The sequence below is a fragment of the Corvus cornix genome, chromosome 5, assembly GCF_000738735.6.
Source record: "Corvus cornix cornix isolate S_Up_H32 chromosome 5, ASM73873v5, whole genome shotgun sequence".
NCBI lineage: Eukaryota > Metazoa > Chordata > Aves > Passeriformes > Corvidae > Corvus > Corvus cornix.
In genome coordinates, this window is record NC_046335.1 from 6,779,952 (window position 1) to 6,798,631 (window position 18,680).

The window sequence follows — 18,680 nt, forward strand, 5'->3', positions numbered from 1 at the left end:
TCACAAACCATTCTATCCCATTCAGGGCTTTAGCAGATGTGAACCAATCCATTCACCAAGTGACCTCAGAAAGGAGCAGAGATGCAGAAAAGCCTTCATTAAAAACAAAGTGTTCTCTTTTATGGCTTTCTACAATAAATTTTTTTTATTAAAGCACAGTTCTAGTGAGAAAACATTTGACAGATAATTGCCATGGTCTGCGGGAAAAGGCATTTACATTTCACTCAAGAAATATTCTCTTAAAATCTGTCTGGTTTAAATGTCTGTCACCATGTGTCCATACATCTGCATTACTCACAGGTGCCACTTAACTCATCAGGTGATTCAGACAGTCCTGAGTTTATTTTTATGCTCTTTTTTCTGAGATTAAATTGTTCAGACTCTCAAATTAAATTCTCGAGAGTTTCAACTTAAGTGCTACTATTTTAAAAACTGAGTATTTAAAAATACAGCTTTTTCTTCAGTTATAGGTTCAATCTATCATTTTTCATCTGGCATAGTCATCAATGTCCTGCAGACAATAATTTTTGTAGGAAGACATGTTTATGAATATGTGACAAGATTCAAAGGAACACAGGCTTGGATATAAGTGTATGCTATAATTTTTTACTTGTAATACTACAGTACCTATGAGGTATAATCACACACCTGGACTTTCTGGGCAGCTAGAATAAAATTATTAATTTAAAGCAAGCATTGTGGAGGTCTACCTTACAAGATCATTCTGGAATCAGTCTTGACAAAGCCTTTCCAACTCCAGAACTGGGGCTTGGTAGAAACCTCCATTGGAAAAACTTTGAGCAAAATTCTCAGTCATAAAGATGACCAGTAGCACCATTCAGAAAGTTAGATTTTGAAAGGAGTCCTATTTGCAGGCATAAGGCTTTCCTTTCTGGAGGTTAGACCAAACACCAATAAAAGTTGAGATCCATCATCACTGCAGGAAAAGACAGGAGCTTCACATAGAAAGAACCGTCTGACTTGAGCAAAAGAAACTAAATGTACTTTAGGAGTACAAAAATAATACAAGGAACAGTTGAAATTTCAGTTCTACACTGGCAGTTATCAGCTAGGAATGAACAGGGAGGCTGCAATCGTAACATATAAAGGTGTGACAATGAACTGCCAGCATGATGTTACCTTGAAAAAGGCAACAAGGATCCTGGGTTGGGCACAGAAAAAAGCTCCTGCAGCAACAGAAATGTATTACTGTTACTGCAGTGAGGAGAGCCACTGGAATGCTGTCCATGATTCTGGCATCCAAGTGCAAATTGGGTTATCTCTGCCTGGAGCAGGTGGAGGGACAAGCTACCCTGATGATTTCCAGATTCTGTCTACTTTCCTATTTTGCAAGAGGAGAAGTTTTCTTGGTTTATTTAGCCAACTAAAACAAAGGTTGTGAGGGGATATGATGCAGTCCTTAAACAAAACCAGGCCGTTAACAACAAAGAGAAGAAGAGTCTTTAAGCTGAAAGACAATGTTGTCACAAGAAAAAATGAACATTAATTGTCCGGCAATAAATGCAGGCTGGAATTCTAAAGAATGTTCCTAATGAAGGAAGTTATATTTTACAATCAGTCTTCAGATCAAAGCTGTAGGAGGATGAAAACAGTGCCTAGTTTTGAAACAGAAATAGGTATCTACATTAAATGGGATGAAATGAGATGCACGCCTGCAAATCATGGAGAGCCAAGCACAGTGACTTTCTCCTTTCCACTCCAGTGTTCTTATGGGATATTTTTCCAGCCTGTTTCTATTACATACATTGGGGAATCTATAAGAAACAGCAAACCTTGACTGTAAACATACATTAGACTGAGACATCGTTCAAATTATTTTCTTCTTAAAAGTAACTTTTAAAATATCATCTATTAAATGCACAACTACATTGAAGTCACATCACTTGTAAGTATGAGATAGGAATAAGAGAAAAGGCTGGATAATTCTGAGTGGTGCACTGACAAACAGTGGTTGTTCACTATTTCTTTTGGTGGAAGAGCTGTGGGGCATCATCTAAAGATAGCTTGCTCAAAAAAAAGAACTGCCTTCCCACTGCCTTCCCCTCGCTGCCCCACCAAAGCCCCACACAAAATCCTGGCAACCTCAGAGCTGGTTCTTCACAGGATGGGTGGCCAAGCTGCTGAGGAATGTTGTAGATGCTAAGCCTTTATGGGATTAAAAAGAGAGACAATAGAAAACCTGTCATTCTACTAATGTCCCCAGCTGCTAATTTTTGGAAGCTGAGAACTGACAGCAGTAGTTCCACATAGGTGCTGGCCTCATTCTTATACTCCTCCCGAGGCACCCACCCTTGCCACTGTCAGAGGTGGAATACAGGTGAATTAGCTGCTGCTTCCTTGTGACACTACTGTTCCTGCAGTGCATCCAACCAGCAGAGCAGACACAGGCTCGTTTACCTCTCATTAGCAGAGACTCTCTGGAAGGCTCTGGAAGCAGCAGCTCTTGAGTTCTCATTCTGCATGGAAGTCACCTGCCTCCCCAAAGCTCTGCAGAGGTCATATGGTTTTCACATGCTTAACCTGCACCTTACCCCTTCCCACAGGTTTTCTTCTGAAAATGACAAGTCTTCCTCAGCTTTAAGAGTCAGTTAATTCCTTCCTATAAAACCAGCTTAAACCTTGATTTAATTGTTGTGCCTTCTTAGGATTCCAAGGGGAAAAAATATACAGAATTGGCTGAAGGGAAGAAAGAAAAAGGCAGCAAAACCCAAGCTAAGAACGTGGACATGCCAAACTCACCACATTTCATCATCCCCACTTCGTAGCATTTCCGTAGCCGGCAGGCCTGGCAGCTCTTGCGCCGGTTTTTGTCTATTGTGCATTGATTGGTGGCTGGGCAGATGTAATCGTTGTGTCCTGCAGCAGGGCAAGAAGGGAAAATTCAACAGTTCCAACTATCTTGGTCATTTCCCAAATCAGGAACGTTCCTGACTGTAAACAGCTCGACTTTTTCCACATGCATATATCTAAACTCCATTAACTGATGCAAAAATGCGTATTTATCCTGTATTATAAACATCAACCTGTGGCCTCATAATTAACCAGATGGTATAGCTCAGCTTTATACTGGTGACTGTCAGATAACCAAGCACCTTCTAAAACCAACTAATTTTTTGAAAATGGAACAATGGAACATACACTCTTGTGGAAATTTGCTCTCAATCTCCAATTTCTTACTGTATATTGGGAGCCTATAGCTGGCAGATACCAGGTTTTAATTTTTTTTTTTCCTCAGCAGAGTTGAAAAGAGCAGCTTCAGTCCTGCAAAGATTTAAGTAAACTACAGCTCTATTTACTGAACTCTGATGTGGTGAGTTCCAGGAATGAAGAAGCCTTTGGAGGATTGACCCCGGACCAAAGTTAACAAAAAAAAAAAAAAAAAAAAAAAAAAAAAAAAAAAGACCAAGATAGAAAGCAGAGTGGTAGTAAATAATGCATCCTGTAACTGCAAAGCAAAGCACAAGTAGAGGCTGTAAGTTTTAGATATTCTGGACAAGCATTTATCTCATTTTCATCAGTTTTCATTGCATCCTCTTTTGTTCTCTTCTTACTCTTTCCCATCTCACCTCATTTCCACCCAAACCCCTTTACTTTTTACCTTACTGTATTTCATTAATCAATAATCTGGTCCAAAGGTTTATTACTGTAAACTGGACTTGGGTACGCTCCTGGTGTAAACACAGTTGAATCATCTCCTGCCAAATACTGGGACTATCTCTTGCACCAATTACCAAAAAATGCAAAAAATATTCACTCATTTACTTTTCTTAATATCTTTTCTCCCAGGCTGCTTTTTAAGTTGGTTTTGGGTTTTTTTCCCGCAACCAAGAATAAGATCAGGCAAAAATACTGCTACTTGAGTGAATTTTTTTCACTTGGTGCAAATCCAAGAGTTCATGTCCCCAAGAGTAATTATTTAACTGAACCATTGTGACTATTTCTGTGGAAAATTAGAATTATTTTAACCTTGAATTTTTGAACCAGCAATTTTAAAAAGAAGAGATCAGGTTACAGTTTGTCCCATTTCCTACTGGCAGATATGACTGAAAAACAAATTACTGTTTATGACTCTTCACACAACATGGGGGGAGAGGAGGAGGAAGCTCTCTGTTGCACACAGGAGTATAAAGTAATTTAAAACTCTTGTGGCCTTGGGATAAATTAACTTGCAGGCAGACATCCAGTGATGTGGGACAAACAGACAACACTACAAACTCAGACCACATACGGTTGCTCAGTCATACCTTCTAATTTTAATTAGACATGAGCCCAACATTTTGGTCTATGGCAGGCCCAGAAAGTCTTTTATTTTAACTGTTGCAACTGAGTGCTTGATAGTGCTTTATGCCAAGAACTGGCTTTCTTTGTCTTTTTTTATCCTTTTATTTGAATTACAAACACTGTTACCTGACAGGATACACTGAGGCGTACAAAAGACCACAGTGGGTAACTTGCTGGTGGCTCAAGCACATGTGAGCAACACAGAGAAGGCAAACAATTTACTTGACAGAAAACACCTTGAGATCAAATTCAGTCTCCATTTGTTACAAACTGGACACAGAGTTCTCTTCAATTATTTTAGAAATCAAAAGTACTTGCACCAGCTTGTAGAAATTGCTATTCACCTGTGCAGAATTTGCACAATGAAGTGAAAGGGCAAAACAAGTTCTGAATTAAAGTTGATTCTCCTAGTGGCACCAACTCTGCCATATTGAGCCAAAAGAAAATATCTGAAGATTGCTAAAGGCTTTGCAGGCAGAAGAGGAAGGGGAACATTAAAGACCAAACAGCAACAGGATTTTCTGCACTGGTATCCATGTGTAGCAGCCAATGTCAATAGAAATTATTTTCCACCAAAAGATCCCAGACGAGGCCAAAGAACAGGATAACTAGGCCAAGGTTAAAGAAACCAAAGTGCCCCAAAGCTGCAGTAGGGTCCTGAGTGACTTCCACTGGCTGTGGCAACAAACGTGGAGCCCCACATTTACTTCACACTGCAGCCACACAGCAAGCTTGAACTAAATACCAAATATTTAAGAGTTTAAACATGGAAGTGGGAGTCTTAGATAGAGAGATCTGACAGAGTAAGAGATACTGCAGTGCAGGCTCTGAGGGGTGGAGGCTGAGCATTAACAATAATCAGGTTAGTACCTGATACATGCTACACATATTTTTCCATCCTACGTAGTGTGTAGATATTGTGCACTGTGACTCAACAGCTCCAAGAAATAGACTCTTGTCAAGAAGAGCTCCTGCCAAGCAAAGTCTCCAGATAATTGCCTACTCTTACTGTGTCTATGAAAACTAATTCTCAATTACTACAGCTGAGCTGGGCCACAAACTCCCATCAGATTCACAGGTCTGCAGTGCCATCCCACCCAGGCCTTTGCTGCAGGACCTCACTGTGCTATGCATTCCACCTCTCCTCTAAAGAAATCAATTGCTCACTCTGTAATGTTTCCAGATCTTGATAACATCAGAGCCAAAAGATAAAACTGTCAAATCATGTGTTGCTCTATTTTCAGCATGGAGCACCAGACACCAGGATTTCAGACCAACTCATTACTAGGTCAACTGCTGCAGCCCCTGCTCACATGAAACAATTTATTTAAGCAAAATTATCAAACCCTGTTTGTCCTACCTTGAATGCTTCTTTTAAAAAATGCTTTGCAGCCTTCACAGGACCAGACCCCATAGTGGTATCCTGAAGCATAGTCACTGCAGACTGCACAGAAGTGGGCATCCTTTTTTGAGCCAGGATTATTTGCAATTGGGCTTGTACAGTCATTGCCATTAGTTTTTCTTTTTAATGTTTCTCTGATAGAAAAGAAAAACATCTGTTACAAAAGAGGAAAATTTTAAACTGCACTGCAAAGAGTTCCATAATTTTTCATTGTCTTCTATTCTCTCTCTACAGAGTCTTCATGTTCCTCAACACAGGATAGTGTGAAACATAAAGCCTTTTCTGACAAGATAATTTAAAGCATGTAGTCTAATCCCAGTGATGACACACTAGAAAGATTTAAAATACGCAAAGGCATAAAACCGGACTGCTGTTCTATCAATCACATGAACCCTGGGTCTGATGGGTCTTGAAGAATTATTGGGAATGTGCAAGTCCAGGGATTTGTGAACCAAGGGGATTTTGCCTCTTGGGAGCTTCACATGGAAAAGGAGAACTCAGACAGCTCAGACTGACATGATAAATGCTACAATGAACAGAGCTGCAGTTGCTTTGTTCTGGTAGTAAGGCAAAATTACAACACACATCCATTCTCAAGTATTTCCTCCTTTACATGAAGCTTTATTCATTCAATGACATTCTGGAGACAAATAACTGAGATGTGAATCTCAGCCTACAAGATCAGCTCATGATGTTAGACAAAGTTTTCTGTTCAAGGCGACATCCCATGTTGATCACCCTAATGCTAAACGAAAAGAAGCCTGAATACAAGAAGAATGGGGAAACGCAACTAATAAAATACTTTCATACATTAAAAACTTGGTGCTCTATATAAATTAGTAAGATATACACATTCATGAAGTGTTGCAAATAATTCCAACATACAGGAACTACTCTTCATGACTGGATTAAAATTAAAACAGAATAAAACCATGAAAAAACAGCCAATTCCTGACACCAATGTCCTGTAAACAAACACAAGAGGAATGGAACTTAGATTATCAGTAACGTTTGGTTTAGGTATAGGAAGTACGTCCGTTGTATCCTTTTTATCTGGACCTCATTTTCTTGGTGATTTTTGCACGCTGTGCTTCCAGGGTCAATACAATTTCTAGACAGAGAGAAAACAGTGTTATGTGCAAACTCTCAGCAGCTCAGAGTTTGAGAAAAGGAATGGTACATAGCCAACTTACATGTAAACACTTAAGCACAGAGGCAGAACTTAGGAACTCTAGAATTTTCCTCATCCCACCTTCCAGAAGGATTAGGGAGAAGAAGAATCTCTTGGGATCAGACAGCAGGTAGCATGGTTTATGACTTCTACAGAACAAGGGCAAGTTTAAACAGAACAGTGGAAACATGCTAAAAGTGCTGTCAAAGAGGCTTTAACTAATATATTAAAAGTAGATTTTGTGCTGATTTCATGACAGGAGGTAAGGACAAACACACCCACATGCCAACTGAAAACCATCAAGTTCATAAGTTTTTGAGGAGAACATGCTCCAATTTCCTGGTAAAAAATTTGGAAAGGAAGAAAAGGTGCTTCTCAGAGCAAATTTCAAATCAGAAAAATTAAGGTATTTGTTGTACAATTAAGTTCCTGAGAGATTTTTTAAAATGTCAATTCATTTAGATATGGCAGGGCAGAGGAGTGTTTAGGTGTTTAACAAGCTCGGTCTTTGATTAGACACACACCTCGTTAATGGGTTGGCTAATCACTGAGTTATTTCCCTCTCTGCCATGCTGGAAAGACCAGTGAGGGGGAAACTCTCCCCAAGAGCAAAGGGACTGTATCACACATGCCTAATATGCTGCTAATGCAAGGAGGGAAAAGCATTGCTAATCCTTCCTATCCCCCTGTATTTGGAAGCAAAAGTAATTTGGTGTTTCACATTAGCAAAAGAGATATATTTTTAAGCTTTATTTGGGAATCATTATCCGATTGTGAGGGTCAGAAAAGGCTCAAAATCAGCTGGAGAGGCTCTGAGTGACTGATTGATATGCTGTGGAGAGCAATGTTTAGTGCCCTCGATAAAGCACTGAGGTTATGGATGAAAATAAAGAAGAAGCACACACTGTAACATCTCGGTGAGGATTGCTGGTTTTTACCTCCCTGTCATGAAAAGTGTTTTTAAAAAGCACTTTTTCTTTCCTTGCTTAAAAGTTTAATGACAGCCACCCTGCACACATGGAAGCGGCAGGGCTTCCTCAGACTTGTGGCAAACAGCTTGCATGCAGCGGAACCATCTGGAACAAATTCCTCCTGTGGGCCAAACAGGATCAGAGCCACTTGTCTGTGACAGCTGCAGCCTCACACCAGGAGGCCCAAACCCCATCATTTTGTCACTGCTGTCTGTGAGGACAACAGACCCTGCAAACAGTCAGGGCTTTCAGGTAAACATCCCATACCCCGAGAGTCTCCTGCTCCGACAGTGTTTCCACACAAAGGGCAGTCCAGAGAGGGCAGCCCACATGTGGGTAGAGACCCCATCCCAGCTGCTGTAGGACTGGGGCACACCAGGATGCTCAGCAGAGGAATGAGCTGCCAGGTCCTGCAGGTGAGCTGGAAGTGGCTGGATGGGTGCCCACAATGCTCCTGCACCAAAGGATGCAGGAAAAGAGGGGATGTAGCCTGGTGGCTACTGAGGAACCCCATGGTGAAAGATTTCTCTCTTTACACCTCCTAGTACTCCTCTCTATTTTATGATCGTGGTTTCTATATTGAGGTGCTACCTTTCTAAAAAAGAACTAAGACTCCACTGAAAGCAGTAAGTCACTGATTTTCTCCTGGTCATCCTTCTACTCTGAGCAACCTGGTCTAGGGGAGGGTGTCCCTGACCACAGCACGGGAGTTGAAACTAGATGGTCTTTAAGACCCCTTTCAATTCAAACCATACTGTGAAAAAGAGGTTATACTCCAGATTTTCTTGATTTCTCTTTAAGTTAGGTCATCATCAGCTGCAGGAGCAATAGTCCTTATATATCTATACAAATAGCTGATGATTTATTTATTTAAACTCCAGTGGGAGAGGTTTGGCTTCCCTTCTGTCTGTTGTAGAGAGGGCACTGCAGGGCATCAGACAGGGTGCTCTTGCTCCTGGGTTATTCCAGCTGCTGTCCCAACATCTGGACAGCTTGAAACACTAACGTTCCCAGGGCTGTCAAAGTTTTGGAACCTTAACCAAAGTGGAAAGAGTTTGGATGTTACCCCTGTTCACATCAAAGCTGTTCGGGAAATTCTTCTGAATGTAAGTGCTACCCAAAGAGTCTTTCCCAATCCACACACCTACACTGAAAGCATATTTGCACTCCAGAACTGCATAAAGCCCACCCCTTGCACAAGGAACGTGGGTAGTCTCAAAAATAGCACAAATCCTCTATTAACCATTGAACTAAAACTGTTGCCAGGACACACTATTTTTCATACTCCAAATGGCTGCTGAAGTTTAATAAGGGGGCCTATGAATAAATATACAGCTGCTGAAGCAGGAACAGCACCTGCACACCCTGAGCTTTTATCCATCCAGCAGGTGTTGTGCCCACAAACAGAGCAATTCCATCGGCTGATGATCCACATGCTGATTAGGGTTTGCAATACCAGTAAATGTGCAGAACAAGAATGTGTTTTTGCAAACAGAGTTTATTGTCAGCTGAAAATTTAGCCTGTGACTCTGCTGTTCACAACAACTTTACAGAGTCAGTTGGGAACAGCAGCAAGAAACAGAGTCAGGCTTTTTTTCACCTTTTAACATGGTGCATGCTGCTGTGTGACTGTTCATACTAAAAGCAAAGAAAATATTTCCCTTGAATTTCAGGTTAACAAAAAGCCTTCACATCTATTAGAAGCAGTAAAAAGAATAATCTGGATAAAAAGGAATTCAAACAACATTGTATAAAAAGGCAAAAAGAGTGAACTTTTACCTCTCTCCCTCAAAAGGACTTAATCTGCCAGAGCAAAATTAATTTTATTACACAGAATAGTACCTAGAAGTCTTGAACTTTTGTTTACACACTGAACTTTTCCCACACTGAAGGTATTTGTAATGCTTTGTGTTGGTGTATAGTACTCTAAGGAGGTATTGAAGAAAAAAAATCTCATTTCAGAAGTTACACTAAAAACAAACAAACAAACAAACACCCCAGGACCGATTTGGTATATAGTGGAGCTTTTCTGGCATTGTTTTATTTTTCAGAGGGACCAACACATAAAATTCAAATGTAAAAAGAAAAGACTTGAGCTGAGGAAACTGTAGATAATGTTCAGCCAAGTTTTAAAGCAACAAGCAGCACTGACCTGCTCCCGGGCAGCACTGGCTCCATCGGTCGTGCCTCACACCACAGGCTCTTGGGCTGCTCTGCATACAGCAGTGAGGACTGGCAGTGCAGTGTCAGAGGGGACAGATGGCCAGGAGCAGACCACAGCATGCTGGGGCTGGAGGTTTGCCTTGCAGTCATGCTCTCTGGATCCCCAAAATTGCTAGCAATGTTGTAATTCACCATAGCAGGGCTGCAGAATGCCATTGCGGAATATTCGTGTCTGTTTTCCATGTAAGATGAGGGAATGTAGACTGGACTGTGTTCTGCTGTCAGCGTGGACTGATTGCAGCTGTAGGGAATTGGAGAGATGACACCAGCAGGTGAATTTTTAATTTCTGTTTTATTGCATCCAATATCCTGAAATGGCAGCAACTGAGAAAAGTCCTTGTGAGAAGACGTGCACAGGGACATTTTGAAGCAAGATTGAAGAGTGCTGTTTAAATATTCATCCTAAGATGATAAAGAATTTCAGAAAAAAAAAAATTAAAATGTTAGAAAGCTCTGCATTAAGTCTTCTATAAAAGAATAAAGGAACCCGTATACCAAAAAACATAAAAATGTCTCGTTAAAACAGGCTACATACCAAATGCACTTAAATAATCAATGTACAAATTTACTACCTTTAAGAGAAAGAAAGCTTTTCAGAATATCCTTAAATATAAAGGCTAAAACACACACAGAGTTCAGACTCCCTTAAAAAATAATAATAATTTTAAGAAAAAAACTATTTGAGGCCTGCCTGCAACAAAGATGAAGGCGACAACTTGGATCTTAATAGGAGTTACAACCAGGGTAAAACTGCTCTATATCAGAGGCAAAATTATCCCAAGACCCACAGCTATGGAGGAGAAATCAATTCCCATTATAACTCACCATCTTCTGCTGTAACTGCACTACAGTCTTCAGCCTTGTACTTCAGGGTGCTTCCCTTTTCCATCACAAACATGTCAGAGCAGGTATTTTGAAAACAGACATACACACACACATGCATATCCCCTATACCTTCCAAATCCAGAACTCCACTGCACGTCCCTCTACACAGAGGAGGAAGACAGGTAGTGGATGTCAGCAAGCAGTGCAACTTCATCTCTGAGAGGTCCCTGGATACGGCACCTCTGAACAGAGCCATCAGAAAAGTAGAAGTCATAAAATGCAGATATTTCCAAAGCTGACAACACAACTTGAGTGATTTCATAAGGTCCAGAAGTTTTTTAATTCCCTGCCACTCTCCATCCCCATCCCAACTACTCCCTGTCCTTTCTCCCATCTGACTCACTATCAAAAAAAGACCTTGAACTGCCCACAGTAAATACTCTTTGACAGATTTAGGGATTTAAGAGAGAAAAGAATTCTGAAAAGAAAAAAAAAAAAGCCCGCCAAAATTATCCTCTTAAGACAGATCTCTGTCCTAGAAGCATTATTTTACTGTGGCATTTAAAAACATTTTTTCTTTGTTCTTCACTAAGAGTTTCATCTGCAGTTCATTCCAGCTCTGAAGACAGACCTAGTTTGCAACTCAAAACAATTCTGTATCCAAAATAGCAAGTTCCAGCCCCATGAACTGATATTACAATGTACTTTTACATATTGTAATAAGATCTTAACATGAAAAACCACAGGATACCTAAACATTCACCCAGCTTTGCTATTCCACAAGTGGCCAAGGTATAGATGCTAAATGTTCTTACCTTTTTTTGCCTCACATGACCATAAAGCAAGATGATGAAGATTGAAGCACAGTTTTGTTGAAGTACCAGCAACCTCCCTGTCCCCAAAGTTCTCAGCCAGATGGCATTTCTAGTATGCCACCTTAGGGCATTGATATGTTTTTCTCCTCTAGGGTGAGGACTGAGAGGAGAAGCATTAACCAAAAAAGTAAGAAATAGTCTTTTTGACTAAAATGGATAGTTGAGAGTCCATCCTTCCTCCTCACTCTGCATCCTGGCAATGAAACTGAAGATAATATGTAGAAATAACCAGAAACTCATTTAAATCAGCTCCGGCACTTTAGACCCAGCTGCTGTTTTTTCCTTTGTGGGAAACAGGAAAATGAGATATCTCAGCAGCTGTTTGTGTCCAGCAGTTCTTGGACTGGAACTCCAGAGCAGTCAAAGCAGGGGATTCTGACCTCACTCCTCACACAACCTACACACTTCATCTGCCCCCACCAGATGCTTCACAGCCCCCTCTAGGAAAAAACAGGCATTGTGCAAACTTCACTGCAAAAAGAACACTGACAAACCCAAAGGCACTTTCACTCCCAGATTATGGGGTGGGTAATTTTTTAGAAGCAAATGATGGAACAAAAAAAATTATCTTAGGAGTATTTTCAGGGGTTACTACGAGTGGGCCCAGTGAGCACACTGGATTCAACACACATTTAAAGATTCAGTGTAAGCAAAGCTGTATTCCCCTTGCAATCTCAGAGGCTGCAGGTATTCAGGGTGAGCATGGACACTCTGCCAGAGGGTCTGGAATGTCCAACAAAAGCTGTCTGTGCTCACTTTGTCCCTCTGCCTCCTCTGGAAGGGTGCACAGTGGAGGGGAACCCCAAATCCTTCGGAGAGAAGGACATGAGCAGCATTACAGCAACATCGCTGTCACAGTCAGCTAGAGACATTCTGCTGTGGCAGCTTTTGCAGCAGGAAACTGCTTGTGTAGTTTCCCTCAGCATTTAGCAAATAAATGCCTGTACACTGTAGAAACAGAGAGAGAACACAGAGCTGCTACTACGAAATTTTATGAACAGAAATCAGCTGAGATTTGAGTAATGTTTTTCTGCAGAGAGAATCCACTGATGTGTGTGTGCAGGTTAACTGCCTGTTTAGCAGGAGGAGATATGGTCTCTAAAGGGCAACACACAGTATTTAGAAGCATACACAGAAGTTACCAGGAGCAAGAGTGAAGCTTGTTTTAGGGGTAGGAGTTCACACAAGCATAAGAAGTCAGTACAGCCTTCCTGAAAAACACACTGCTCATAACTTATTTACAAGAAAAGGAGACCCTGGGGTCTAGCAAGTTAAAGAAAACTGTACTCATGGTCTTCAGCAGGCTGTAATGTAGTGAAAAAATAACAGCATTGACTTGAGATAATTAACTTGGGTGGCAGAAATAGTTCAGCCACAGTAGACTATGGATCTACATGAGATCACATTGACCACGTTTCTTTACACCCAGAGAATTTAAAATGGGAAGCCCGGAGCCTCACAAATAAAGTGAAACTGCTGAAATTATCCATTGTTGCTCAGAAGGTCCTAAAAATTGGCTGCTGGACTCTGAAGTTGTGTATCTTAAAGAAGGACTGAAGATTGAGGGAAACAAACCTCAGGATCTGAGCTTGCGAGAAAACAGACTCCACAAACAAAGAAGGAAGTACGACCACATTTAATACAAGGATTACAATAAGTAGTGCAATAGGCTAATAAATTTGTTCCATCCTGGTATAATGTCCTCATATTTTAAAGACTACTCATTAAACAGAAATGAACTACTTCCTAAAGTGAACTCCTGTCCCAACACTTCCTCTGAAGAAAGATTTTAAAAGCAAGATTCAATGATAAAATACATTTTTTAGATGCAGTCTATCAGCCCTGCACTAGATTTGTACCAGACACAGAAACAAAACAGGTGCCTATTATTTTTATACTCTGGTTTCCTGGGAGTCTGCAAATGTTTCAATCCACTGAAGTCAGTTTAGCTTAGCAAGATATTCAACAACTGAAATGCCATTACTAAGTAAACAACAGCCATTCTGGCCAGTTCCTTGAATAACACTTACCATTCACAAATCTAAGACATTACGGGCAGGATTCACTTCTGACATAAAACAGCTTCATTTGTTCCAGTACTCAGAGGATGACACCACTATCCATGAGGATGTAGGGAAAAAAGGAATGTTATCAATGTTCTCCACCAAAAACAAAAAAAAAAAAAAAAAAAAAACCCAAAAAAAACAAAAAAAAAATCAGGTTTCTTGTCTTTGAATAATTCTACAACAACTGAATGTATCTTGAGAGCCACCATGCAAGACATGCCAGATGAGACACAAGAACTGGTTTAGATGTCATAGTCAAACAGACACATGGGTAAATAATTAAGCCATCTGACGTATTTCAACAAACTCAAAAGCCACTTACTGCACATTACCTATACCAAGTACCTCTTTAAAAGGCTTGTGTGAAAAAAGCTAGTTTGGTTTTTGTTTGGGTTTTTTTTTTGTTTGTTTGTTTTAGTTTTGGAAAGTGGCAAAATAGGAAGAGAGGGCAGGGTGCCTGCTTGGGAACATAATACAATAGCTTTTCCTAGAAAAGTACAACACTTCAAAAAGCAAGGGAATGATGGATGTTCTCAGGCACCCTTCCATCAACATGCACCACAACATGCTTAGAATTTTATATATATTTTTAGTAAAGATCTTTTGCAATAGAGAATCAAGATGACCATTTTCTGTGCTAGGCTTAAACTAAAGTACAATCATTCTGCCTTTGGGTTTAATAGAGGTGATTCAGCAAGCATGCATTCCACCACCCCACAGCCAAAGATCCTCAGTCATCTTGCAGAGCATGCTATTAATATTCTGTTAAGTTACATTTTACACAACTCACTGCAATAATAAACTGAATCATCTTCTAGAAACATGATTATTAAAGGAAAGTCATTCCTGATGCATAAGGGCATACTTGTGCTTCAGGTTTTGTGAAAAACTTATTACTCATTAAACACAGCAGTGCCGGATATTGCCAACAGAAGGCAGACAAGTAAACAAGTCTATTATTGCCTGAGAAGGACTGGCTGCAACAAGTAGGGCAGAGAAAGGGAAGCAAAATGCAAACACAGCTGTCTGTCCAGACTTCAGATATTGTACTCATTCCTCCAAAATTAATAACCTGTCCTCAATGACACCAAGACCTTCTCTGAAGAAAACACTGCAGCTCTAAAGCACGCAGGAAAGAACACTTTGAAACAAGCAAAACGAGCACTCTTTAGCCTATGCTAGCCTTTGAGTTACTCAGAACACTGACAACTCCTAGATTATTCTAAACATTTCTAAATACTTTCAGGGCTGAATGAATATGACCTGGGGGCAGCAAAGGAACTGGATTTGTTCCACTAGAGGAATTCACAACTTCGGTCTTCTACCCCCTGAAGTGGAGTTCCAAAGACAAGAAATCCAGACTCTTTTTACAGAAAGCACACAAGTCACGACAAGAGATCACAGTCACAAGCCAGTGCAAAGGAAATTCCAGTAGAACATAGGAAAAATTCTCCACAGTGAGAATTAAGTACAGGAATAGGATACCCAGAAAGACTGTGAAATCCCTATCTTTGGAGACACTAAATAAAGGCTCACTTTGAGCAGTGCGCTGGATTAGTTGCTCTCTAGATTTCCCTTCCCACCTTCCCATTACTGGAGGCATTCACAGCAGAGGAAATTCCATTTTACTTGTGCTGGAAAGAGTGAGGCATATAAAAGGATCATGGACACTGGCCAATTTGTCACCTTTGTTCAAGAAGGTGAGAGCTGTGGGTCCTGCCCGAAGACAACCAACATTCAACACTTCGTGATGCACAAAACCAGCTGCCTTGCATACGCTACACGGTATTAGTTCAACAGAAGGTATCCATAAAATTGGAAAATATGTCCAGATCTCAGTTCAAACTAGAGTTAAGGTTGATTTACTAGCTTTTAACCTTTGAATTTGTAGACCATTAAAATATTACCAGACATGAGAGTAGATTTAAGCTTTCTATGATTTGCATCTCTAAAGTATGTTTCATAGACTTAGGGTTTCAGACACCAGAAATGAAAAGCCATTGTCCTGCTCAAGAATAAAAATGCAAACTGAGACACTTCAGCTCCTTTACTCTCCATGTAATTATTTCAAAGCACAGTGTGGACTTTTTGATCAAAATGAATATTTACATTTCAGCATGAAAATTTTAGTGTGTTCCATTAGAAAAGAAACATCTATTAAAACTATTACACAAGCAACAATTACAAGGATCTATCTGAGGATTTTGTAATCATGCTTCAATCCACAGCAGTATTGTGGCAGAAGACAGTACACAGAATTGCACCCTAGTCTGGTGGGAACCCCATTATTAAAAAAAAACATCTCCCTCTGATGCAAGAAAGGGCAGGGAAGAACAGCACAGGATTTACATTTTCATGGAGCTGGGATGTGCATCTGTATCCAGCATCTCTGAAGCACACTTGGGTCTCTCAGCACATACCAATTAATGAAGCTAATTCTAAAAAAATTATTCTTGTTTTGATTGCCAGACCATAGTTCTGTCCCAACAGCATGGAATACACCAGTGCCTTGGATCCTGGAGGAATTAATTCCTTCAATCACCATTTCTCTCAATGACAGTGTCCTAGAACAAAGGTACATGTGCCTTCTTCCACTCCATTCCTTTCTGGTCATTTGCAAAGTGTGTCTTCATAGAGTCATAACTGAATCTATGAACGGTTTGGGTTGGAAGGGACCTTAAAGATCACCTAGTTCCAACCCTCCCCCTTGCCATGGACACATTCCATGAGACCAGGTAGCTCAGAACTCAATCCAACCTGGCTTTGAACACTCCCAGGTATGAGACATCCACAGCTTCTCTGGGCACCCTGGCTCACCACCCTCAGAGTAAAGAATTTCTTCCTAATATCCAATCTAAACCTTCTCTCTTTCAGTTTGAAGGCATTCCCCTTTGTCCTGTCACTACACATCCTCATAACAAGCCCCTCTCCAGTTCTCTTGGAGCTCCTTTAGGTACTGGAGCTTTCTCTTCTCCAGGCTAAACAGCCCCAACTCTCTCAGCCTGTGTTCATATGAGATGTGCTCCAGCCCTCTGATGAATTTCATGGCCTGCTCTGGACTCACTGAATCTTATGTTCTTCATCCTTGTTATGTTGAGGGTCCCAGAGATTGATGCAGCACTCCAGGTGGGCTTTCACAAGGGCAGAGAAGAGACTGCACCACAGGCTTGGTGCTGTCAGCAAACTTGCTGAGGGGGCCCTAGATCCCACGGCCCATGTCACCACCAAAGGCGTTAGATAATTCTAGTCTGCTGAGAAGCAGAGTGCCACACTCAATCCTCTGCCCTCAACAAGGGAAAAAACATATGGATAAAATACCTCATTTTGCCCAGTAGAACTTTTACACAGCTTGGAGGGTTACTGAAAAACTGTCTCTTGTTATTGGCAGGGTATAGACATGAGCTGGCACAGGAGCTGAGATTTTTTGACTCAAGTCAAGTTCCTTCTCTTTACTCTTACAACAAATCCACATCTCTTGTATTATAAATACATCAGGGACTGAAAATTCCACCTCATTTATTCCCTTTTCCACAGCAGTTTCCCCACTCAGGTCTGTGAGGATATACAGCAGCATGCAGAGAGCAGAGCCTGCAGCAATGCACTCATGCCAGACAGAAATTTGAGAGGAAAAGGACTGTGGCTAAAAAAGTCAGTATGTGAAGCAAAACAAGTAAATCAGGCAATAGGGATAGAACACGAATCGAAAATTCCTACACTCTCAGGGGAGATACTGTCTTGTTTTCTGATGAAAGCAGAGAGACTTTCCCTGGCAGCAGCTGTCCCTCACTAGGCATAAAGATGTGTGATAAGATTAAAAGTCCTTTGGCCAATGGACAAAAGAGTAAAGTCATTACTGCCCCTAAAACCTGCCCCCTGGCAGTCTATAGCCAACAAGTCTGATGTTGGGTAGACAAGTGGGACACACCCCTAAATGATGTGAACTCATTTATTTCTGCAGTTCACGCTCTACCACCCGGGCAGATCTGACCTGCCATAGCTCCAAAAGGCAGGGTGGGAGTTTCTGTTTGGCACATACGTCAGGAAATGCAGGATTCATTGCTCCTGGCTAAGCAGACATGAGGCATTTACTTTCCCTTGAGCATGCCATGCCTCAGGCTCCTTAAATGACCTCTTGTTTTTCGAGGCTGAGAAGCAGTGCTGATAACCAGAGCTGTCTTTAGTAAAAGAAAACCTTTCTTGCAGAAATGTTGTCAGGGAACAATTTTTTCAGATCTCAGTGACCTAAAGAGTGAAGAAAAATCAGTGGACTTTTTCCTGTCAGACCAATTTGCAGTATGCCTTATTCCACTTTCTCCTCCCCCAAATAAAATGGTGTTATTTACTGTGGGTTTTTTCCAGACAGCCTCTTTACTATGCAAATGATTCATGCTGTAGGATTAATTTAGGTAGCCAAAGAGTAAATTAAAAAAGTGTAAAACTTTTGTCTTTTTAGTCATAAAACTTGAATAAGCAATCTTTTCTATAATGGTATAGAAATGAAATCTATGTGTGAATATGTACAAAATGCAGAACTCATTTGGCTGCTTTTCTGATTTTAGCTGTAATAAATTGATTTTCTTACTGAAATTTCTGTAAAAGACTATTCCAATTGTATTAATTTTGTTCTGCATCTTCACATTAACAGCAAATTCAAGACCAAATATCTTTGTCTCTGCAATTTTATTTTAACTTCTTTAAAATGAAGGTTTTTTTCGATGCTGATTTTTGATACCTGATTTTTGATGACTTAAAAGACTTACAAGCACCTAATAAATGAGTCATTATGCCTTTACTTTTTCTCCACCATCACTAATTCACTGAAAGAGCACAGAAACCAAGGCATTG

General features: G+C 40.5%; 1 protein-coding gene across 4 annotated transcripts in view; it reads right to left on the reverse strand.

Annotated features, from left to right (window-relative positions):
- The window catches only part of ESR2 (estrogen receptor 2), a 33,573-nt gene extending 18,667 nt beyond the window's left edge, over positions 1 to 14,906 (reverse strand). Inside the window, exons 1-5 of one of the 4 annotated variants that reach the window (XM_020584014.2) lie at positions 13,800 to 14,906; positions 10,895 to 11,136; positions 9,999 to 10,471; positions 5,663 to 5,838; positions 2,761 to 2,877 (exon numbers count right to left, since the gene is read on the reverse strand). In XM_020584014.2, the coding sequence (XP_020439603.2) occupies positions 2,761 to 2,877; positions 5,663 to 5,838; positions 9,999 to 10,471; positions 10,895 to 10,897 (769 nt within the window). In that variant the 5' untranslated portion in view covers positions 10,898 to 11,136; positions 13,800 to 14,906. Of the gene's footprint in view, positions 1 to 2,760; positions 2,878 to 5,662; positions 5,839 to 9,998; positions 10,472 to 10,894; positions 11,137 to 11,709 lie in introns of all 4 variants that reach the window. The other 3 variants (XM_020584015.2, XM_020584019.2, XM_020584017.2) reach the window with 3 other exon arrangements.
- Between the last annotated feature and the right edge of the window lie 3,774 nt (positions 14,907 to 18,680).